Source organism: Chaetodon auriga, chromosome 13 (genome assembly GCF_051107435.1).
Source record: "Chaetodon auriga isolate fChaAug3 chromosome 13, fChaAug3.hap1, whole genome shotgun sequence".
NCBI lineage: Eukaryota > Metazoa > Chordata > Actinopteri > Chaetodontiformes > Chaetodontidae > Chaetodon > Chaetodon auriga.
The window spans coordinates 14016023-14041509 of NC_135086.1; the positions used below are offsets into that span (position 1 = coordinate 14016023).

General features: G+C 41.7%; 1 protein-coding gene across 1 annotated transcript in view; it reads right to left on the bottom strand.

Annotated features, from left to right (window-relative positions):
* Positions 1-961: 961 nt before the first annotated feature.
* The window catches only part of pde11a (phosphodiesterase 11a), a 36039-nt gene continuing 11513 nt past the window's right edge, over positions 962-25487 (bottom strand). The window contains exons 3-20 of the mRNA XM_076746844.1: positions 25124-25213; positions 24370-24510; positions 23626-23690; positions 22013-22145; positions 20515-20590; positions 17639-17706; positions 17452-17544; positions 15782-15832; positions 13232-13378; positions 12999-13106; positions 12151-12260; positions 11242-11332; positions 8281-8381; positions 7979-8056; positions 7830-7893; positions 7436-7510; positions 6438-6521; positions 962-3099 (exon numbers count right to left, since the gene is read on the bottom strand). Coding sequence (XP_076602959.1) covers positions 2866-3099; positions 6438-6521; positions 7436-7510; positions 7830-7893; positions 7979-8056; positions 8281-8381; positions 11242-11332; positions 12151-12260; positions 12999-13106; positions 13232-13378; positions 15782-15832; positions 17452-17544; positions 17639-17706; positions 20515-20590; positions 22013-22145; positions 23626-23690; positions 24370-24510; positions 25124-25213 — 1809 coding nt within the window. The 3' untranslated portion in view covers positions 962-2865. The remainder of the gene's footprint in view (positions 3100-6437; positions 6522-7435; positions 7511-7829; positions 7894-7978; positions 8057-8280; positions 8382-11241; positions 11333-12150; positions 12261-12998; positions 13107-13231; positions 13379-15781; positions 15833-17451; positions 17545-17638; positions 17707-20514; positions 20591-22012; positions 22146-23625; positions 23691-24369; positions 24511-25123; positions 25214-25487) is intronic.

The window sequence follows — 25487 nt, forward strand, 5'->3', positions numbered from 1 at the left end:
CCAGCACAGAGGAGTTTAACTGAGCCTGTCTTTTGCTTCCTGACAGGATTTTTTTTTTTTTTTTCCTACACACAGGCTCATTTGGGAGTCATCTTCACCCACACAGCCACCCACACACTGCTTGCAGACGTCACCGCCACCTATCAACAGCAATAGAGCTCAGCCTTGCTCAATGAAATACACTGCAGCCATCACACTCCTCGCACTCTAGTTCAAAACCGAGGGCTGTGTGAATGAATGCATCAGATATAAATAAAACATGAATGATTTAACGTGATTTGAGATCAATCACTGTGTTAGAGGTGTATAATATTGATAAGGGATTCATACATTTGCAGCTGATTCCTGTGTATTTGTTTCTTTTTTTGTTTATGTTATCTGTCTAGTTTGGATTGCGCATTTTGTTTGCATGATTTCAAACACGTCTCAGAATGAAATGTGCCTGCAGTATTTCATTGAGATGTCTTTCATGTGTAAAGATACGTTTGTCCACATGAGGTCAGCACTGCACTGGGAGAAATACTGCATAATCAGTGATGGAAGTTTTCAGGTCTTTTGCTTAAACACCAATACTGGAATATAAAAAAAAAATCCTGTACAAGTAAAAGTCCTGCAGTCAAAGTGGCACTTAAGTAAAAGTATGTGTTAGTATTAAAATGTACTCATAATTCAGAAAAATGTATTATTGTATTATTAGATTGTTACTAATGATGCATTTAAGTGTAAGTAGCCTTTTATTGCAGTTGGTTGAGGTGGAGCTTAATTCAACATTTTATAAGCTCATCATATGTTTTGTATGTAAAATCGATCTTTAAAGTAACTAAAGCTGTCAAATAAATGTAACTGACTACACTGGTACAATATTTACCTATGAACTGTAGTGGAGTAGAAGTACCTCGAAGTACAGTGTTTAAGTAAACGTACCTTTGTGTGAGAATAAACCACCAGACATATAGCAGCATATTTTTATTTAAACTCTGAACAGAAACATTGCACATTTGCCTTTTCATGCCTTGGGTTTCTTTCAGTTTAGCCTGCCCTAAATAAATCCAAAGTCCAAACTGGGAGAGAAGAAATACAAGAAGCACGTTACATTGCAAAAAAGAGAAGTTGGCCACGTTTGGAGACCTAATAGAAAAATAGAACAGCGATATTCATAATTCACGTTAACATGATGCAATAGAATTTAAATCATGCATTTCCGATGAGATAATGTGTTTACTGATGAAGTTCAAAGTACGAGGTATTTGTTGGCTCACATGTTTGCTACATCCTTAGCAAGTGGTTGAATTTAATACTGCATAAAACATGCAATTCAAAATGTTTCTGGTCGACTTCAGTCCTGCTCTTCAACTAAAATACAGTAGAGCACACAGATCCATGCCACACAATGTGCACAGTCACGGTTTAAACTCCAATTAACAAAGCTACAACACAACTCAGAAGGCATACCCCACCCAAAAAATAATACTTAGAACAATAATAATATCAAAGTAATCGCTGTGACTCCATGGGCACTTCAGTACAACAAGTTTCAGTGTCTCTGTCTTCTTTTTAACAGCTGTTTCAGTAGCATTTGTGAACCTTGAGAAAAGGCCAAATATTAGATTAAAGTAAAACTCTGACATTTGAGGAAAAACACTTACTTGCTTTCTGGCGGAAAGTTAAAAAAAGAGCTTTCAAGGTGCTGGTAGGCAGATCTTATGACCTTTGGACAGATTGAGGCTAGCTTATAGTCGGCCTGTTTATAGTCTTTATGCTAAGCTACGCTAACTGTCGGCTTGCTGTAGCTTCGTTTAAGAGACAGATGTGCGAGTGGTATCTTTTCATCTAATTCTCTGCCAGAAAGCAAATAAGTGCATTTGTTAAAATGTCAAACTATTCTTTCAAATGTAGTTTAATGTGGAGTTTCATATTAAACGTAACCGCTCAGTGTTTAATCGGTAGATGAAAGGACTTTTTCTGCAGAAATAAATGTGATATCAGAACAACTTCATCAAGGCACATTGTGTGTGTGTTTGTGTGTGTGTGACAAGTGAGACCCTGCATTTATAAAACTGGGCAAAATAGATTTCTGCGTGTATATAATGCAATGGTTTGTGGCTAACATGGGGTCGAGACAAAACTGCAGTCAGTGGTTTTTACAAATTATGGCAAACATACGTCATGGTTCAACATGGATATTCATACTATCTAAGAATCTCGGTGAGGAGGCCATGCATTTTTCATTAGGATCTTAAAACAAGGCACAGGAAGGGAGGGAGCGGAGCACTCAATTTGCATTGCAAGCGCCGTCACAGGTTCTGCTGTTCCTGCACCCCTTTTATCCTTCAGAAACTCTACAGCCAAGTTACAATCCAGACCTTACAGGTTTTTAAACAGCACTTGTAAATAACCCCATAGCATATGTACAGATTTACAAAAAAATATCTGTTGCCCTGGACAAAATGCGAGCAACGAGGAGGTACCGAGAGCAAAAACGAACCACAGCAGAAACAAACAATCCTCTCCACTTTTCTCCATGCCGAAAAATCTGTGCAATGCCCAGAATAGTTAGTTAGCTCACTGGTTGACGTGTTGACACAGTGGTTTGAGTTTCCCTTCTGACATGGTGTCATCAGCTGATTTGTAGCTGCTCCGACAAGCTTGCCAAACACAGCTCTGGCAGCCTTCAGCACAGGCAGACTGAAGGGAGCAGAAAAACTTCTATGATAGCGCCGCGCTCAAGTCTAAAGCTCATCTCTAGTAGCAGAAGCGAAGAGGAGCAGAGCCCAAGAACCTCTGCATGCGCTGCACTGCCTCTGTTGCAGGCTGCATTTAAGAGGAAGTAAGCCTAAGAGGTCAGCTCAGAGATGGCATCAGAAGCTAACTAACAGGTTTAGACGACGTGCCGTCAGCATCGCTGCTGCAGCACGGTGTGCTGCCCGTTTTGACCACAGTGCAGCCACTTGTCTCTGTGCTGTCGCCACTGCAGGGGCTCGCCGGCGCAGAGACACTCTGGCCACGTTGTCGCTTCTTGTTCAGTTCCTCCCATTTGGCCCTGTTAGCTTTGATCATGTCAAGCATCGGCTGAAGTTTGGGATTTAACTTGACCAGAGTCTAGGGAGAGAAAGAGGAAGAGGGGAGAATGATGAGAACGTAAAAATATATGTTAAATATATAAAATTGAAAAAAAATCAGTTTGTGCCCCTCGTGTATTAATATTACAATTAAGTCACAAAGCTAAGGATGAGTCAGAAATAACAAATCTCCTTTCTACATGCACCAAAATGAAACTTTTTATTCTAAGTTATGTTGATATTTATAGTGATGTTTTTTCCCCAATATTTGATAACTTCATACAAAACACCATATTAATATTTTGCCTGTGTTTTCCGTCCTGCTCCCTGGATTAGGGAATACAGGCTAAAAATCTTTGCTGTCGTGGAGCAATCTACATATTTCTTCATCCAGAAAGTTAGAGAAGCCCTCGAGAAGTCTGTAAATACCTTCAGAACAATGAGCTGCGTTAAAAAAAAAAAAACCCTTTTTCAAAGATCGACGGGTATTTATTTTTCAGAAAATCAGATGCTTTGCGCTCCGTGACTTCAGTGTAATGATAACACATGAGCGGCACAGACTGAGGTTAGAAAAGCAGCTCATTATTCATCAAATGCACAAAATGGGCAAAACAAATGAAAGAATACAGAGGACGCCCTGCCACAATAACAGCTACATACAGTAGCTGCATAGTTGAAGGCAGTGAAATGGCTGCTGTTAAAGATTACAAACACATGTATGACTGAGATAAGTTGCCTTTGTCATTTTTCCACGCTGAACTATAAGTGGCAGCGCAGTCAAAGCTGTCATCCTCCATTTTAATAAATTACCTGAGAGACGGGGGGGTTTGTTCCCTCTGTTCTCCTAACACTGTCTGCTGTGTCTATTGGGTTTCCAGGAAAATCTGTAATTAGTTATTGTTTCATTAACCCTGTTTCATATGGAAATATAACATGTGGGCATCAGTCCCACACACAAAACAAAGAAAACGCTCATTTATTCCCACATATAAGAGTCGAACAGGTAGCCATTGTAGGAACGAAAGAAATAAATGGGTAAGTACACCTACGCTGGGGATTGTGTACTGTACATATGAAAGGGAAATCAAATCTGTTGCTACACTTGGGGAAAACACAACTAATCACAGCTGCCAATTAGCTGAACTTTAAATGCAGGCCGGCAATTTGAGATGCATTTATATTCAGTGGGTGCATCTGCTAATTCATATGAACAATTAAAACAGCTGTGTGGGTGGTCGAGTAGAGCAAAACTCTATAATGTGGCCAAGTTCAGACATCAAGACTATTTTCTTTCTTTTAAAAAACAGCCGTCTGCCCACTTTGGTGCATTAGGAGAAAGCATAATATGTCCTGGAAGGTGTTTTTAAAAGCTGTGCGTGACTCAATAATTCAGAATATTGTAATTGTAATGTGTGCGACTAATTGTGAAGCTGTTCGCCTGCGATGCTGAGCAACATTAGAGCACAGTATGGATTTCCATTGCAGTGATTTGAGATGAAGTCAGTGCCTGTTTATGGAGCCAGACTGCTTCACTTAAGCTCGTACTTTTGAGTTTTTGTACACATCTCTTCATTTTGATGATCGAGCCATCTTCTTGGTAATTTTTCAAGAAAAAATGGCCAAAATTTCACTGGTTCTAGCTTCTCAAACAGGAGGATGTGCTGCTTTTTCTGTCTTACGTGATTATAAATAGATTATTTAGGGGTTTTGGACTCTTGATCTTTGTAGTTAAATAAACTTCTATACATGTCTTCTAAATGATCAATCAAAATGATTATCTGCATATTAACTGATAATGAAAATAACTGTGTGTCGCAGAGTGCCATGTGCTAAATAAGTGGATGTTGATTACGTTTAATCTTTGAAACCATCATCACACTGTGCTGGCATGTGGACCACGTGGAGCTCTTATTTCCAAAAACTACAGAGCGCATTGATGCTCCTAATCTTTATGTCTTTGTCTCATGTGTGGATTGAAAGCAGAGAATTTTCTAAATGAGAACAATTTCCCTCTTTCTCCGCAGCATATATCCACAGTGGGACGTTGTCATTGGCTTGTGCGGCATCATTATTCCACTGAGTTCGACTCAGACGCAGAGGAAGAAGAGAGAGACTGTCATATGGTGGGGTGTAAAGATGGAAGGTTATATAATGGGGGATTAATATTCCACAAAGTAGCGAGCCACCACCAGGAGAAGGAGATCAGCGAGATCAAGAGCGAGATCTCTTCCGCCCACGGACAAAAACCCTGCCGCCTCTGAACTTTCTCTGTTCTCCCCCTTGCAAATTTAATTGGCAGCAGCATGATCGCGAGCTCCATATCTGCATTCTCCAAACATCAGCTTTTACACGAGGCAGCGTGGAGACAAACCCCCCACGCAGGCAACACACACGAAAGCTTTGATGCTTTTTATCTACACCGCACAGACAGTAACAATGGTGGAACCAGAGCCCGGCAAAGATTAGTCTGCTCTAACTTTTGACACTGATCCTGGGATAATTCGATAGATGTGAAGATGATCTATTGTTTGTTTTCTGCTCGTGATGACTAAGAGTAATGTGTCTAATATGACAGTAAAGAGGAGGGAGGTCTTGCTGCGTGGCTTAACAGCACAAAAGCAGAGAAAATCACACAAACTATTCTATCCTCGACTCCTTTCACAACTCTCCTGCATCTGATTTGTTTGCTTTCATGAATTTACCTTCAACACGCCTCATCTCTTAACAGACCTGATATCCTCAGTAAGTCAGCCTGTGTCTCTCTCCCACACAGCCTCTGCTGCCGGCAGCGGGAGGGGCAGGCGAGTCTCTCTTGACGTCAGTCAGAAACACACAGGCGCACATTACTATACTGGAGAGGACGCAGTATAGATTTCCATTAATTCCCTGGAAGATAACCACGAGCTCTAACTCTGACCCAAACACTTTGCTCAGCTGGGATCCTCGAATGAAATCAGCCTCTCCATCTGTGCGTTGGCCAAAATGTCTCAGCAGAACAGCGTGCAGTCAGAGAGTCGGCCCTCATTTATTTCATTACTGCGCAGCAAAGCCCAAAGTACACTGTCTTAGTGACGGGATTTAACCCGACTAACATCACCGCTCGCTGCTCACACACTCCGCCACCTCTGAGCTTTCTCGCAGTCAGAAAGTGCACACTCATTCTCAAAAGAACACGATGCGACCTTGAAGTTGTTTCAGAAACAGCATTTCTTCTTCAGTGAGAAATCTGTGGCTGCCAAGAAAGTTGAATAGTTGTTGGTGACAGTTTCATTGCTGGCATCAGTGGGGGACAATAGCAGGGGAAGGACAGAGGCTGCTGATGGAGAAGGCGGATGTGTGACAACCAAGGCCAGAGAGTGGTGAAGCTTGAAGCGTTACCTCGTACAGCGGCGCGCAAATCCCATCAATCCACCCCAGCTGAAGCCCTGGCAGCTCGTCCTTCCTGTTCCGATCAAAGATGGCCTGAAAACACACAAGTTAAAGTGCATTCACACTTCAATTCTTGGGGGAAACAAAGCAGACACGTGCTTCTGATTAACATGAACTTAAGTGCCGTTTTGGTTTAAAGAAGAATCTCCCTCAGCTCTCAAGACAGCTGAGTCCATTTTCCATTCTACCTCATTCTTCTGCAGCCTGAACTTAAGAAGCTCCGCTGAGGCTGTGCTTCAGAGATAGTTACTGGGCTACGACTTAGAAGTTAATATTTAATTTCCAACACCCACACACAGAGCGGTAAAGGTTTGACACAAGCGGCAGACCTGAGGCTACTGCATTAGTTATTTCAGAGGGGAGGCAATGTGGCCAGGCTCGATTAGTCAACAGCCATTAATTGCACACAGAAAGCTGTTGGTTTCCCTCCCTCTAAGAACTTGCAACACAGTTCAGCCTTCAAAGCTGCTCCATCAAACACGGAGCAGCCCTCTGTTGTAGCGCTGTGGCTTTGAGGGCGGCCTGAATACGTTATGAATTAAGACAACATCTCCATTCGGACCTAAGTCTTCCCCTGCCGCTGTTATTACACCTCGTTTTGCATCTGTATGAGAAAAAATAGAGATCTCAGCCATCAGCAAGTCAAAGCTAGTGGAGCTCCAACACACCAAAGCGCCCTGTGTGTTTACAGCTGAATGAACAGAAAGGTCAGCGTTGGCTCTGAATCCTGTGTAGGAGGAGTTTTTTTTAAGAATGACTGTTAAATGGTCCACAGTTTGCTCTTGGCACAGCAGCGAGGCAGCGGAGCGCTCCAGCTGACGATACACTTTTCTCACACTACGAGCTCTAATGTTTCCGACACAGTGTGTTTTAGAAACTGTATCTTCAGCATCGCCGGCTCGCGGAGGTCAGAGAGGTGAAAGGAAAAAGAGCAGAGATGTACTCACGGAGGGCGTGAGCTTCAGCTCCGATCGCTCTCTGTCGCCCTGCTCAAAGAACTCACTGGTCACCAACTCAGCCACCTGGAACAAGAGGGAAGGTGAATATGGCTAATGATTATTTTCATTATTGATTAATCAATTCCTCATTTGGTCAAAACCTGAAGACGATCAGTTTCCAATTACACGAGCCAAGAAAAAATAACAAATCCACTTCAGTCAGAAGCTTGAAGATTGAACATTTTCTGGCTTGAGAAAGGACTTAAATGATCAATCGCTTCTCAGAATAGTTGCTTCTGTTGACCATTTAATTGATCAGCTCTTTCACCTCTGCAGTAGATGACTTTTTTTTTTTTTAGAAATACTGCACATGATTTTACACATACGAGAGAGCATTTCTCACCTTGCGTGATATTTCCCAAGGTTTGGTGACAGCCCCGAGATCACACGCTGTCATCATCATGGATCTGAGAGGGATCACACAGATTTATCTCATGCAGTGTTTGTGGTGTGAGACACTTTGCACCGGCGTGTCTGTGTGCAGGGCATTACCTGCACATGTCTCTATGAGCCTTCACATTCCAGTTGTACTCTCCATTGCTGACCAGCTCAAAGAAAGTGTTTCTGTTCCTACAGGGAAACAAGACAGCCATATCTGCAGGTGTAACTGATATACGATCCACAAGGGGGCGGTATTAGCTAAAAGAAGCCCAAAGTAAACAGTGTCCAGAGACAGACTGGCTGTGCTTCATTGTAAATTAGTTAGTACACTGGAGTCAGCCAAGCTCTGTGGATGTCTCGCTGTCGGGAGATTTAACAGTTTAATAAGCAGCGTGGTGTTTAGCACAACATACTCGAAGTAAAGAGTGAGGTCTGTGGCCAGGATGGACTGTTTCAACAGCTGCATGAGGTCACTGTACTCTGTGGACGAGAGGTTGGAGAAGATATTGTGACCCTGTGGAGACACATACAGAGATAACATGATAAAGAATCGCTACACGTATGTCACATCTGCACACAAAGAGGTGAAAGTAAAGGACTACAGGTCATTATATTCAGCATGGGGGGCATTTACTCAACAGAAGGTCCATATTCTTTGTTACACAGGTTTATTTTACAGACGTTTCTTCATTATCTAATAAGAGAATGACTCTTATGTTACACTGCTGATAATACTGGCAGATATTGGCTTATTCATTGGATTTGACATACTACAAAAAAAAAAAAAAAAAAAAAAAAACAGGTGACAAAATGTAGGACTCTGTTATGTATGTAGGAACTCCTATTTAATCTTAAAATATTTTGTCTCTGGTACATATTTTGTCACAACAAACCTTGCTATATGTATGCATATTAACATTATCTGACGATTCTTATTATTTGATTCGATTTTTACTACTAATTCAGTCAGATTAGCCGATGATGTACATTTGGGCTCCATTATGAAAGAACAATTAAAAATAGTGTAAATTCTGCTTCTTTTTTATCTTAATGCTGGAATTAAATTGTTGTTGTTTCTTTTTTGGGCCGAATAAATCCATACAGGACTGTGAACAGCAGGTTTACCATCACGAGGTGCCCCGCTAACACCTGGAAGAAGTCACAAGAACAGAAGAACGCAAATTCTGAGTATTCATAAGCGTCTGACATCTGAATTTACTGCTCACTACAGAGCAAATCATTGACTATCTGTATTACAGAAGGAAGTAAATGAGTGCAGGGAGTGATTTCTCTATTCCTACCATGACGTGTCTTTCATGGAAGCGCTCTGTTAGCACAACTGAACCATAACTGTAAAAAAACACGTAATAATAAAACTGAATGGATCTGTGCAGAGGAGGAGGGAGGCCAGCGGCTCTTAATAAGTAAGCAACATCCCTCACTTGAGGCCCTCTATCATTAAAACAGGCCTCTCCTCCATCATGTATTATACATTCATTCAGCACTTAGGCACCCCCCTCTAGAGGACGGTCTGAATGGATGAAGAAGTCTGCCTGTGGAGGAAACAGAAGATGTAGAGGTGCTAAGAGAAGAGGACCAGAGTGACGACCTGCAGAGAGGCAGCTGAGATCTTCAAAACCGGACGACTACGGTTTTCCTTTTTAAAACACTGAGAATCCAAGAGGAAAGAGACTGTCAGGGCGTGCCTCAGATTCCCTTCATGAGCTCATGTGTTCCCATGAAATATTGAACAACGTGACGGCGGAAACACAAAGGACTTCTCTCATTCTGTCACAATTGGAGCGGATGAAGGAGGGAGGCGAGGAAAATAGGAAGTGAGAATGACGAGAGGAAATTGAGAGATACAAAGGGAGTGAGTGACGTTTAAAAGTTTACATTTTAAATGAATGGCCCGCGCTGGCTGGCGGAGTGAATCGTGAGCTTTCTCCTCTACTTGAATTAGCCACGCTATTCATTTATATGCTAATAGGACAGCGGTAGTTCAACCCCAGTATCAACAGAAACCATTATGATACTCCAAGCAAACATTTGTCAGCTTACTGTGTTGTCAGCACCATGATAATGAAGCCACTGGAACATACCCTGCTAAGCCTCGGCTCAGCTGCTCCCTCAAAACGTCTTTAATTACAACTTCATGCAAACCCAGTCACCTGGTAAAATGTCTCTCTCAGCCAATTACCACCAAATCTATCGCCTCTGTAATTACATTGATTTGAGGGCAGCCTGAGCTATTTGTTTACTTGCTCACATACAGCAGACACTGAGGCACCACATGGTTGCCTTCAGGCACAGTGGAAACAAACTCAAATTTTTTTTTTTCTTTTTTAAGGTAAAGTGGGCTTTAGGTTTTCTCATTCATTTAGATGGCTAGAAAGCACAATGAGAGATACATAGTAGGTAAAATACAGAGTGTCAACAGGAGGAAACGGCTGGTCTGGTTCTGGTTCTCTTCGCTGGTTGGTTGTCAACCTCATGACTCCAGGAGGTCATTGTGCACTGATAAGAAATATTTGCAGCACATAATCAAAAAAACCACAACTTGTTCATTTTCCATTCGGTTTCCGTAAAGATGAAATCAGTGATATATACTTAGTGAGCTTTAGAGGTACTGGCAGGCAGACTTCTTTTTGGACAGAGCCAGGCTAGCTGTTTCCCCGTTTCCAGTCTTTGTGCTAAGCTAAGCTAACCAGCTGCTGGCTGCAGCTTCATATTTAGCGTACAGACATAAGAGCGGTATGGATCTTCTCATCAAACGCTCGGCAAGATTTTGAATTAAGTGTGTTTCCCAGAATGTTGGACTATTCCTTTAAATACATGACTTTAGTCTTCAACCACTCTCTGTTCTGCTGTGCCAGATAACAGACCATTTGGCATGTCATAGAAAGGAAAGCACAGGTTTTACTGAGGACATTAAAAAGATCTGCAGTTTGTGGTGCCGCTGAATTGTCTTGCATTATACTGACAGGTGTTTCTACTATTTTGTACACCCCATTTATATCAATGTAAGCTAAATAACAGAAACGCTGCTCTGTATAGTGTCATTGCTGTATTAGACTGCATTGGTTTTAGCTAGGTGTACCTAATAAACTGGCAACTGAGTGTCCGTACTGATAAATTACACTCTGGTCTTTTTCAGTCATTAGAAAATAAGTAAGAGTAAACAGCTTAAACCTTGCAGTGTCTCAAAGGGAGGACGGGTGTCAAAGAGTCAACAACTTAGCTGCAGATGGTGTTTGAAAAGGGCCTGATATGATGTGCATTTGAAAGTGCTGCACAAACGCAACATGCAGTGGCAGGCATTAGCAGGAGCTTCATGGTAACTGCATTGCAGCAGATATTGGAACATAGTGCACCTCGCTCTGCAGGATCATAACAGCATGGTTGAAGTGGTGGTGCTCCAGTGTAGCAGAGGTCCCATAAAGCAGAGCAAGGGCTGAGCCCGTCCTGACACACACACACACACACACACACACGCACACAAAGAAACACATACAGGGATCAAGAAGAGGGATAATATCAGCATTGAACACATACAGAGAAACAAAGCCTGCTGTTAAGTCTCTTGTAATTCCCTCACTCTGCACTCTGTCGCCAACTTAAGGTTCACCAATAAAAGAAGCTGGAGAGCAATAAGCTTAACGGCAACTGAAATTCAATTGGTCAACAGTGAATATGATCAGCGTTTAGTGTGGAGAAAAAACTGTGCCTGGTGCACTGAAGATGAGGCATGTGGGCCAGTTCGGGATACTGTAATCTGCACAGACATCTGCATATGAAAACAGAATCTGAAGGCAAGGGACAAGAACTGAAAAACGCTTAAAAGTCTCCACCAAAATCATTTAAGCCAACAGAGGAAAATCTAAAAAATAAATCAGCAAGATTGTTTTTGTTTAGCATACATTTTTTTTTCTAGTGAATTCGGTTCACGATTATGTCTCTCTTTCACCTCTTCTGCTTCTTAGTTTCAGACTTAGTCCACTATCACAGCCTTTGTGAGGGAACAGAACACCGAGTTGAAGCAATTCAATGTACCCGCTGATCTAAATGTGCTCAGAGCCAGCCGTGTTTACAGTCTCTTCGTTAAGCAGACCCTTATATAAGCCTTACACAACTTGCCACTTGACTCTAGCTGATCTCGGCTGGACCGCTGCAGACTGCTGCAGGTGGGAAAACACACAATAAACAGCGTGTAGGAGGGAGCGTGTGTGTGTGTGTGTGTGTGTGTGGCAGACACAGAGAGATAAAGCGCGATAAACACTTACTTCGCCTGGAAAGCGTTGTTTGTGCCCCTGTGGTCCAGGTCATGGCACACACAACCCACAATAAGCGCTAAGATCTCCACCTCTGTCAGAGTCTCCTGGAAGCCCGCCGTCTGATTGGCACAGAAGAGAGGAGGCCAATGAAAAGACAAACACACACACTCAACTGAATGAAAATCCAACGGCAGCATCGTCCAGAAAAAACAGTATCTGGCTCGATAGCCAGTGGGACTGCAGTGACAGAGTCACACAGGGAGCTTTATGGCTTGGATGAATGGGTTCTGGAGGCCATGTGCTGAGTGAGTCACTACAGGTCATTGAGGGGAGAGCGGCAAAGATAGCACAGCCCTCAGCCCACTCATTAACACACATGGCAGGAGAGTGGAGGTGCCCACAACAGCTTACACACTACTATTTCATTTCCCTCTGCCAATGATCAATTCAGCTGGGACACCACGCATTAATGCCGTGCTTGATTAAATGAACTACACTGGGGTGTTTGTCCAAGAGCGTGTGTGTGTGTGTGTGTGTGTGTGTGTGTGTGTGTGTGTGTGTGTGTGTGTTAGCCCAAGGACCTGATAAAGAAAAGGCCTGCTGGAAGTAATTCTCTTGGGGTTTCTGATCAAACAAACATCTCTTGTTCGGCTGTTTGTATAATTAATAACAGAATCTGTCGTAATTTGAATCTCAGTGATTTCAGCATCAGTCAGACAGTGAAAGTGAAAGTGAGGCTTAAAGGGAACCAGTCTAAACACTGGTGACGGCGTCGTTATTCTACAGCCATTACATGCAATCGACATTTACTTCCTAACAAATTCACTCGATTCGTGGTAGCATAGCAGCATCTGTACCGTTAGCATGGCAAACATGCACTGGCAGACGTTGAAGGCATGCCTCCAGTTGTGATAGAGAACCATCCTGTAGTTTTTTCTGACAGTCAGCAGCCATCTGCACAATGTCTGGAGGGGAAGACGCAGAGAGAGAGAGACAAGCACATGGGTCAGCAGTTGTCATGAGGACACATTAGGATTTGACCACCCAAGTGTTCAGCAAAAGATCGCATAAGGAAAGTCGGCGGGCCCACCTCATAGTCGATCTTAAATTTCTGCACCATTCCCAACTCCATGAACATTCTCAGAGCGGCCGTTATCATGGCGTCCACGTCCAGAGAGAAATCGTCAAAGGACAGCTTGTCGATGCCCAGCTCGCAGACCAGGGGGATGTTAGCAGCCTGTTTCAACGTGGTGGGAGAAAACGTTGAGGAGGAAAGCGAGTTCAGAGAGCAGGAGAGGATGGAGAGGTCAGAGGACGCTGTGCCATTTTTAGACGATACATGGAAATATGGAGACATGCTAATTAAGACTCCGAGGACTCATTCAGAGAGGGTTAAGATTAATGAGGAAGCTTTACCGAAGGATTTCTCTGTTGTTTACTGTCTGAGCTCATCGACAAACGTAGCTGCGCTGAAGTGATCATCACGACTTTTTTTCGTAATTACTCAAACAAAAACAAAAACGTACGTGATTCCAATTAAACATATTCGTACTGAAGCGTCCGTGTCTCCTTTGTTCAGTGCAGGCTAATGAGCCCAATGTGTCTCATCTGGCTCGAGTCAGCATTTATAACATGACCATCTCACGCTTTCTAACCTGCAGCTCATTCCAAAAGCTCTTTTAGAAATCTGTTATAGTGTCAGTACAGCCGTGTTTCTCGTTTCTTTTCCTTTCTGACAGCCACAAGGGCACCATGGTTGCCTCTCAAATGTTTGCCTGTCAGGTCAGCAGGTGCTCTCCTCTCGCTTAATTCACAGCCCCGGGTTAGGAAATGTCAGCCGGGTTTGTTTGCCGCTGCCATTTGCACTCCGGTGGAATCCCGGCCAAGTGCGCTCCATAAGGCTCCTTATGTAGAGCAGTTATGAAAGAAAGTGGGGGAAAGGCAGGAAGCAGAGCGTGGTGCTGGATGTAGGGGGGGGGGGCTGAAAGATCACACAGGCGCACTGGAAAGCGGAGTTCCTACTTTACGGCCACAAGGGAAAATCCTACACATGAAAGTGCAGGAAAATAGGTCATATCTATATTTCAGAGATGTCAATGCCAATTAAAAATGTAGATATTTTCATTTTTTCCACGTTGTAAATAATACAGTGAGAGTGATTGCCTATTGATTGGAGTAATCCATTTCAAATACCACAATTAGTTTATTTTCATCGGGGAATTCTCGGCCCATATTTATACTCGCTGTTCTTTGGAGGACCTGGAAAATGAAGTCTAGAAGTGGGAATGCCAGTCATCCCTCTCTGTTGTTATTTTATTTTTATTTTATTTTTTTAAATTTCCCATTAACATTAATGACAGATTGTTATTTAATTAGAAAAGGATATCTCATTAAAGGACCCGTGAACAAAACAAATACATTACGTGATCAATTTCTGAGATTTTACTTTTCCATTATATTTTAGGCATCAGAGAGATGTAAGTCTTGGATCATCACTCTGTGAGATGGAGGGGTGTAGCAGAGCCATAACGGGCGTTTATTAGGTTTATTTTCTCTAATATGTCTTAATTGAACTCGGTAAAAGCCTTGATATTAAGGAATGCATCTTCAGAAGTAGGAAAGCAATTAAATCATATTACGGCAATTACCTGCACCACCAGAGCAAACCTGATAATCACCAATTGTAATCCACACCGAGAGCGTGTATACACTGGATTCTATGAAGGACGGCCTGTCTTCATTATGAACTTTAGATAAAATAATATTCACATGGCTCCTGACGGAAGGCAACAGCAAACGATGTATTTAGCCACTGAGGTTTGAGGGAAATGATTCTACATAAGTCCTCATCGCCTCACATACCACAGCTCCTCTGAGCTGCAATTCACCTTTCGTCATGTCATTAAAAGGCAAAAGACATTTTGTGACAAAACAACATACTCCTAAGATCTTGGTGTACAGATTTCATTTGAAGTAAAAGGCCGGTGTTATTCTGCATTTTTCTTAATGTCAACAAACTAAAAGCAACAATGCAAATTAGTCCATTTCTCACTACTTTGACACTCAGCTCCAAGCCTATTCATTGCTCCAGATCACAAATATCAGCTTCATTTATATAAAAAACATTTCGGTATTTTTCCTAAAACAGCTGGGAAACAGTTTGAAGTCAGTCTTGCTCATGCAGTAGTAAACAGCGCATTCATTGGGGACTACTGAGTAAAACTGCTCAACAGCACTACTAGTGGTCAAAAAGTCCTCAGGGTACCTTTAATACATTTCTTTTCATTTGCTTTAAACGCTATGCATTTATTTTTGTGAACTGGAAACCGTTTCCTTCAGTGGAAACCAAAATGTGGAGAAAATAAAGAGCCCACGAATAGCAGAAAGGACAAAAAAAAGCATTTAAAGTCGTGTGTGTGATTTATGGCTGCTTCATATAGAAATTCGCCAGCCTTATCCTTTAATAGCGATGTTACTACTTTAAGAATAAGCAATGTCTCACATGATTTGCGACTTTAATATCTGTGTTGAGCTGAGAGTTAAGAAAAAAAACTCAATCCCCCCACTACTGTCCGTACTGTGAGAAAGAAATGGGTTTTCTGAGACAAATGTAATGATGACAACGCTGAATATCCGTTACCTTGAATTTGTCAACTTCAGTCTTGGAGCAAGTGGCATGGTATGACAGAACCTGCAAAATAATGACACAGTGTCAGTGTATTTCTCAAATCATTAAAATAACCGCTAGGGCTCTAAGAGAAGCACAACTGTGGCTTCGGCTTGGAAATACTGCACACTGGAATTACAGCATTACACACAGCAGACCTTCTAGACAGGGAAGCTAACACTTGCCCCTAGAACAGTCTACATGAGCAGCGATCTCAGCCCTGATTCCATCGCCATGTTCCCTTCATTTCCTGAGAGAAATACCTCGCTCAGACCTGCACATCCTTATTTGATCATAAACGCTCATGTTTATTCAGCGCTGCCAGAAGCAATGCATCTACAGATTGGTTCATTCAGCGTGTCACCTTTAAATGCTCTATCTCTCTGTTCTCTGCTTCTCCTACCTTGAAACAGTGGTGCTAACTACTATAATGCACCTGAAAGCTCCCCATTGTAATCTAAGGATGTACTGTAAAGGCTGAGTAGTGCTGAATGGCTACATACTGCAGGGCAGATGAGGAATTGCTTTTCACCGCCTCTCATTAATTTTCAATAAAACCATTGTGAGAATGTTATCTACAAAGAGAGATCAGCACTTTTTTTCATGCGTATTGTGGAAATATGAGACTAAAAAAAGGAGCCAAGCACAAAGACCCCTGAGAGAGAATAACTAAGGCTTTATATTCAGCACGCAGCAGCCGTTGTTCCCCCTGACTTCTGGGTAAATGTTTCAGCACAGAGCATATGTTGACTTGAAAGGAAAACAAAGATACCATTATAGCTAATGGAATGGAAGAAAAGATAGGATGCACGGGGAAAATTCATCTGAGGGAAGGCATGAAAGCTAACACAATGAGCATGTCCAAATTATGCTGTCCAAGTAAAGTGTCATCTTGGACAATTCCTCCCACCCACTCCACAACGTGCTGACCAAGCACAGGTGTGCGTCCAGTGCAAGACTCATTCCACAGAGACGTACCAGAGAGCGTCACAGGAAGTAACTCCTGCCTGTGGCCGTCAACCTTTTCAACTCCTCCCTCAGTGTCGATAGACTCACAACTGTTGCCGGCTATGACCCCATTATTTATTTATCATTGTGCGAGGCAGATTTAACACTACAATAATTTCGGGCAATATTTCAACTGTTGTATCAGCTTAACTATTCAATTATTCATCTGTGCAATTCTCTTTATTACTGCTTCTATTACGGCTTTAATAATGCATTTAGACTGAGCATTTCCATTTTTATGTATTTCAAGTTCTTTAAATATGGTTTATATTGTTGTTATATGTTGTAGTATAATGCAAATATTTTATACATACTCTTATTTTTCTTATAATTTCTCTATGCTGATACAATGGGAGCAACTGTAACGTGACTCAATTTCTCCTCAGGGATCAATGAAGTATCTCTGATTCTGATTCAGATTCAGGCGTGACAAAAGGAAACAAGCACAAAGCAGCAGCTGTACACAATCAACCGAAGTCAACACTCTGAAGCAGCATTACAGTTTGCACTGTAGTGTTTTTGCAAATACAAGCAGATAAAAAGATTTCCTATTCAAAACATGGAAGAAATTGAAATTTCTATTTTCAATTTTTGTGCTATGCTGCAGAAAATCGAATGGGATGTCGAGTTCTTACGTCCAATGCCACAGACTGCTTGGCCCAGGACTTCTTCACCTGGTCATACATGATGGTGTTGTTGATGCCCAGTCCACAAAAGATCACAAACGCCTAAGAAAAGAACAAAAAGCAGATATACTCGACAGTGTCCAGTAAACCTACAGGTCACTCTATGTGGAAAATGATACAGAAGCGAGTGCGGTACCTCAAAGAGACGCTGGTCTGCGTCATCGAACGGTTTCCCATCGAGCCTGTTCAGCACTTGGGCGACACCTGTTACACAAAGTCAGTTTATCTGTTCAATAAGAGCTTAATGTTTAAAGTTTGATATTGGTGAGGCTCCTGTGCATATAACCCACCTCCAATTAAAAGAGGATCAAACCCACACACTCCATGCCACTAACTTACATGCATTATTAATGGAAATTAAGCTGAGACACAACATCCTATCACATAAATAGCAGTATATTCAAATATGTGTTGTGTAGCACTATATTAAAAATCTCTGTATAATTGATGAAAACAGTTGTAGCTACATTCATTCTTTTATTTATATATATATATATATAACACTGTTCACAAAGTGGCAAAAATGTCGCACATGTGAATTTGGCATTGAGTTCATGTTATCTCTGACAGGGCATCCAGTTAGCGTCCACAATGCTGCAGTGGGATTGAAGGCTTTTTATTTGACAGCAATATTCCCTGTTTAGAGGGCTTCTCTCATCATCTAATTAAAAACAGAGCAAGCCTTTGTTGATAAAGCATAAACATTTAATTGATAGAGACTGGCTTTTATTGTCACTGAGAAATTATGCTAAAAAGTAATTACACAATACATTACCATTTTTATTTATCTCTACGAGGTCAAACAAACCTGCCACCAAAGTGACATTTTAATTTCAATGTATAGCTGGAGATGCACAGAGGTGAAACAGGATTAGTACTGGAGCTGAGAACAATTTTCATTATGGCGTCATTAAATTTAAAATACAGGCCTGATGTTTTCTCTGAGCTATTATTGCTCCCTCTGCAATGAGCATGTCATCTGTGATGAGCTGCAGCATAGGTGGCCTCAAAGCATACGCAAGCTAAATGACACACAATCTTTAACTACAGCACATTCCTAATGTCACAAGTGTTATTCAACCAAAAAACATAATATGACAATGATTTACAGCTCCATTATAAGTTTGTACACAGATGACAGGTAGTGTTGTGTGACTGTACAATGCTGCGACCAGGGATGGGGATATTGATTTTACACATACAGCAAAAAATACAGCAAATGTGAAAGATTTACAGTTTAAAAGTTAAAAGGACAGGCAAGCGGTAGAAAATCGAATCTAATTAAAAACAACGTTTCAACAATTCAAATGAAGGCTATTTAAAAGCTAAGCTAAGATGATGGATTTTTAGCCATTAGGGCTTGTCTAATATCATCGGGGAGTTTTGTGTTGCATGATAACAAAATGCTGCTTCACTGTGTTTTACACATAAAGTCAAAGCTACACAGGAATGGCTTAAAAACAACGATGTTAATGTTCTGGAGTGGCCGAGTCAGGGTCCAGATCTCAATACAATCGACAGTTTGTGGCTGGACACATGCATCCTGACAGAGTTTGGTTCATTCATATTTGGAGCAAATTATCTGTTTTTTGAACCATTTTTCTTTCTTAAGATATGATATATATTATATAAATGTTATATATGATATAAACTTTAGCTGACGTCATGCTTTATTAGTGAATTCCTGGCCTGATGCAGTTCAGTTAAATTAGTTTATTTATTTGGATGTTACCTCATTGTAATGTCATGACTTTGTGGACTGGCCTGGTTCTCTCTGAATCTCAGTTTTTTTTCAGCAAGTTTAGCAAAATGGCTTTTCAGGCTAGCAAAACCAGCATTTTTTTTCTATAGCCTTATGCAACTGAATTTGAAAAATATTTGGCATATTGACAAAGGGAGTGTTTATACGATTTTACTCACATTGAGTATTTAACATTAAACCTCGTTCTTGCTGGAGTCACACTAGCATTTTTCTTCTTGGTAATGTTTTGAAGGAGCTGGCTGTAACCTTGGAAGACGACACAAGGACATCCGTTTTCTAACTTAATGTATCCTTGACTTGAGAATTTCATCTCCTGCTGCTTTGTTTGTGTAATGGTTTTTCTCTCTGGAAAAACCTCAGGTGCCGCCCACACGCGCACTGCATTTCTCCATCCCCTCACTCTTTCTGTCCTTCTTCCTCTTTCCTCTCCCCAACAAATGCACTTACACCTACGCGAAAAAAAGACGGAGCGCACGCGGACATCACACACACGCGCAGGTCTTAACCAACCATCTGCGGCAGATATGCTGATCACTTTGCACTCAAATAAAACAAATGACTTCCTGCGTCAGATCTCAGTGGACCGACTGGAGCTGCTATCACCGCTCCTCCCTGCAATATCCAGCACCAGAACCAGAGGAGAGATCAATGATTTATCAGTGTCAGTGTGGTGCTGGCCTGGGGCTGATTCACAAACACAAAGCACAAGACCAGAAGAAGAAAACTCCTCCTCCAAGTGTGGAGTGATGGTGCAGCGTGGATCTAATCACACACATGCAGCCTCAGCTGAACATACGCTCAAGCACCCCCGTCCCTATTGTCTACTATGCAGAAAAAATGGAAATTTTTTAAACCTGTAGCTTAAAAAAATTTCCATTTTTTCCACGAGTGCATGTCAGATATATACTGCATTGATATATTATACTGTATATCTGCATAATACATACACTATATGGCCAAAAGTATGTGGACACCTCTGTCTTTTGGTTTGGGACTAATTTTCATGGTTCGAGCAAGTTCCACTCGCTCTAATTAAGGTTAGCTTTAATGCTACGCCATATGTTGCAGCCATTATATGTGTATGGATTATTGTTTAGTTTTTGTCATATTTTCATTCTGTCCACATACTTTTGGTCATATACTGTATTACACAACATTAATACCTTTCCATAAACATATGCAAAGCTAAAAAATGACTCCTGTATTACATGTACCAAACAGAGAAAAGGAAGCTCCACGTGTTAACTTACCAATGATTTGGTGGTTGCTGTTCCATATGGGAACACAAAGCACGGAGCGGATGTGGAAGTCTGAGAACTGGTCTGCCTAAAGAGAGTGGGAGTGTGAAGAAAGCATACAATTAGAATTATCATCCATCTGCAGGAAAGATTTCCTTGCACTGTTCTCAGAATTGTACTCTGGTTTTACCTCGAAGTATAACGAGGACTGCTTTTTGAACCTCAAAACTTATCACAATCATCACCTTTGGCTTCAGGAAAGTGGGATGAATTTTTTCTAACATTTTATGGCCCAAAAATTATATTAATTAATCAAGAAAACTGCTGGGAAATTAATAAATTCTGAAAATAATCTTTAGTTGCAGTCGCACTTCTTCCTTAATCTGCTATTTTCACATTCACATTCATAGTTATGCTCAATCTAACTGCTTTGTATAACATTAAGCAACAATGCATTTGACATATGTTTGAGAAACAGGTTTAAAATTCTTCATGATGTACTGAAAGAATGTACCCAAGAATAGTATTAGCACTAGTAGTGAAAGATATCCAGCTCTCTAGTGTTCACCTCTGGAGTATTAACTATGTGTACATGCCTAACCTCTAATGGAAGAGCGAGGCTACGTGGAAATATAAGACCAGCAGGATGCAGTGTACAGTAAGAACCCTGAAGGCCCTTTCAAAGCAAGAAGCAGCAAGTCGGTGCCTCTATTCATTTCAGTGAGTCTGCTGGCAGCTTTTCCGCCAAGTACACATTTTCCATTTTTCTGTCACTGCTGCTTAACGTTGACCACGTCAACTTTTGCTGCTTGCAGTTGGATGCAGAGTGGACTGCTGTGCTAGCCGCTGTGGGATTCTGTTTAGGTCTATGCAGCATCAGCACCGGCCACTTTGGTTATCCCTTCCTGGTTTGCGAGGACATTCATTGTACAGAGGTCAATTAACAGCTGACAAAATGGAAAAATGGGTGGTATGTAATTTCTCATCAGGTGGTGCCAATAAAGAAAGATTTGAAAAAAGTGGAGGCAACTGGACTTTATGCTTGAAGACTTTTCCAAGAGGCCTCATCAATTCTACTAAGTGGCACCCATTTTAGTCCCCACGCCTGGATACGTCCTTCAGGTCACTGCAATGCAACCAACATTAACTGATAAACAGCATGGGGACGGATGTTAGTTTGACACGATGGTCTCCTTCATTTCTGTTTCAGACCATCTGAAGGCCATCCTGACATCCCTCACATCACTGAATCCCATATGACCTCAATGACTCTCATGTGACATCAACGTGTGAACATCCCACAGAGGTTTAAAATGCCATGCCGGTGGAACTGGGCATGCCTCATGGATGAGCGCTGAAACATTTTCAGCACCAAGCAGTGAGCCTACTTTTGATTGAGCACTTCTAGAAATACTATGACCTGAATGATAATCACATATTTCATACCGGCTCTGTCACGTGGATAGAATCCCAGTGATGTCACATTTGAAAGGTGTTATCGTGTGTTTACCTCAGCGTCAAAGCGAGGATCCTGATAGGCATCACTAATGTTCACGGGTAGTCCTGTGGATGCCACCAGCTCTGCAATACTGTTGTTGATGAGCCAGTCTGAGTAAGACGATTTCTCCATGCTGTCTTTGAAACTAGGGGGAGGACATAAGAGGGGAAGATGACAAGAGGAACAGAACGCAAGAAACGGTGCTGGACCACATTTGTTTCACACTCACTTTTATCAGCAGAGGTTTGAAAAAGATCCTCAAACACTCTCCTTTTAAAAAAAAAAAACTTGGAAAAGTAAACCCTGCGAACTGCAAGCTTGCAAAGGACCCTTCTTATTTCTCTTCATGAACTCCTCTTTTACGTTGACTCGCATTTAATGAACTTCTCATACAGTAGATATCAGTAAGCTTCTCCTGCAGCTTATGAAGTAATGAAAAGTTAATTGTGTGATTGTCTTCCTTATTGCCAAACGCCCCCACACTCTGCATAGAAACACCTGCATGCCTGCACAGACTTCCCATTCACATTAATTGCAGTGGGCTGCCGGTGACTTTTTACCTTCAAACGCAACAAGCTAAATGTTCAGCGTGGCTCACTTTGTCTTTCAAGATTAGAATAAAAATGGAAGAGATGCCGATGTCAGATCTTTTGAAGCCTTTTGATCCAGTGATACAGCTATGTGTGGATGTGAAACCCACAGTGTGGCGGGGAATAAACCTCATGGGTGGGATGGCAAAGATGCTTCTCTTTCTTGCTCTCTTCATTCTCTCTGTCTCTCGTCTGTCATTTAGCTTCCACAGACACACCAGCAGCACTGTACACTCGCTCAACATTATCCTCCCCATGGGGGCGGCTGGGGATTGTGAAGCACATTAGAAATCCTACAGTACGCTCGCCTTTTGACACCAAATTTATTCACTTAATTACATGCATAAATCTTGCACAGCAGCCCTTGTTATTCAGATGTGAACCTTTAGGAAGACTAGTGTCATCACAGAGATACTGTACCTTTGTCACTTCAGCTGGGTTTGAAATGTTGTGCAGTTTACTTGAAATCACAAACTGGCTATTTGCAGTATTTAATATGTGATCACAAAAACACAGATCAGTAGGGAGCGTTGTTTAGCTAGGAAAACTAAACTTCTACTACTAATTTCCCACTATTTCTATTTTTTATTCATTACTGCTGTGGTTATCAGCGCTGCCTTAAAGTGACGGTATCAGTTATGGCAAGTGCAGGACTCTGGGGAAAGTGTCTTCTTTTCAGCATTGGTTTTATCCATAAACATCCCACACAATATTAAGCCTCTCTTTCACCACTCAGCCATGCCTAGCAGTGGAGAGAAGCAGCAAAACCCAATTAAGTAGGGCTCCTACAGTATGCCTTCTGTTCAGAATCAGCATATTACTCCCATAGCACTACAGAATATTACATTTTTCTACTTCCCTTATTTTTTGTCCTTGATGGAAACTTTACAGATTCAAACAAGGCTCTGTGCACCACGCACAGGTGCCGTGGCACCACAGGCAAACAAAGGTGGAGATATGACTGTTTAGTGAAAAGGTTGCTGGTATGAGAAGTGGCAAAATGGAAGGCAAAGCTACGTTTCACATCATACATACCTGCTTTCAGTGTCTGCACTACACTTAGGGGACAGCAGCTCAAAAGACTTGGTGAACTTCACCACCTGAAAGATTTAAAAGAAAAAAAAAAATCACTAAAAGATCTTAGAAATGTTGCATGGAGGTACAAAGTATTATTCACTGTTAAAGATTAGGGCAATATGGATCATTAAGGCTGTTACATCAATGTGATTCCAGAGGGGTGGAGCCCCTCCAAAGGGTCTCGAGATAACTCTGAGAGGTTGTGAGATGATCAATGGGAGAGGAAGGAAAACAAGCTCTGACACACATATTCTGGACTTTTCTATAATGTTCTCTGACTCCTCTGGGCCTCTAACACTCTGAAATGAAACCACGTGAGGAGTTTAGAGGGGAAACATGACGAGGAGCCCCAACTCCACACTGCTTTTATGTAAGGGGTCTCGACCCAAAAACGTTGGGAAGCACTGGTTTAATATTGAATTATTTGGGGTTTTTTTACAAGCTTATAATATGTGTTTTGTAAAGTATTAATTGGAAAAGTAACTAGTAACTACAGCTGTAGCCATAAATGTAAACACTCTGAAATGTAGTGTAGTAGAAGCATAACTCAACAGAAAATGGAAACACTTAAAGTAAAGTACATGTACCTCAAAACTGTACTTCAGTACAGTGCTTGAGTAAATGTACTTAGTCGCATTCTACCACTGCACAAATGTACAGACAGACAGACGGACACATACACAGCAGAGATAAAAACAGTACCGGTGACTCAATGTCCTCCAGCAGCTGAACAGAGCAGCGCTCGCACTTTAGCAATGTCTGGGCACGGTGCATGATCTTCCTGACAATCTTCTCCAGGTCAGTCTGCTCTTCAAACAGGTCATTGACTACCTCCAAGAGTGCCTGAACACCAGTAACAGACAAAGATACCCACAAAATAAGAAATCTGTCGGCAGGAACACAGTGAAGCAATAGTGAAGACCTTTTAAATAAACACGCTCTGCCTCCCTCAACTGTTAGTGCACAATTATTATTATTATACTTAAACCATAAACCAACAGGACGATATAACATGATTAGTTTCCCCAATAAAAGTAAATTAGGCTCTTTATCTAAGGCAGTGCCAATCCAATTTAATACACAAGCACATAAAAATCATATGGTGTAAAGGGAGCTCTCCTCATTTCTCCTCTCGGTTCTCTGAGCTGTGTTCTCATTATGTTCTCTTCCATCACAGATCAATGTGTGACATGAATTAGTGCATCTCTTAACATTCCCTAGGAGATTTAGATCATGGACCAGACCTGAGTCGGGATGCAGGCCCATCCCCCACTACAGATCCAGAGAAAGTGTCCATGCAGGGCTGCATGCTGCTCTGTGATCCCCCACTGCAGTGGCAGCAAGTGGGCTGCTGCTGATCAATACTCGGCCTCAATGTCAGCATCAGGGGGGAGGAAGTAATGCTGATCCTGGGGATGGGGGAGGTTATTATACAGGTTGGCCCTGCGGTCCTTACCCGGCTCCTGTCGTACTCCTTCCTTGAGGCAGCGAAGAGTTGGGCGTTGGAGATAGCAATACCACAGAAAGGCAGGTACATCTGCAGCACCTGTGGACATATTGAACATTCATAAACTATGCAGACATCCGTCACCACTGAACTATATGCAGGGTTATTTAGCAAAGATGGTCCCTAATGTCACAAAGTTACTGCTATTATATACACACAGTTCTCTTTAGCTGCCTAAAAACCTACAACTTGAAGCATTTGGTAGCTATGTAACACTCAGTGAAATGAGATATGTACCTTTCACACTTTTTAAAGATATACTTAAAGGTGTCCTGTGGTGTTTTTGCCCACCAGTAGCACTAACAGTACTGTT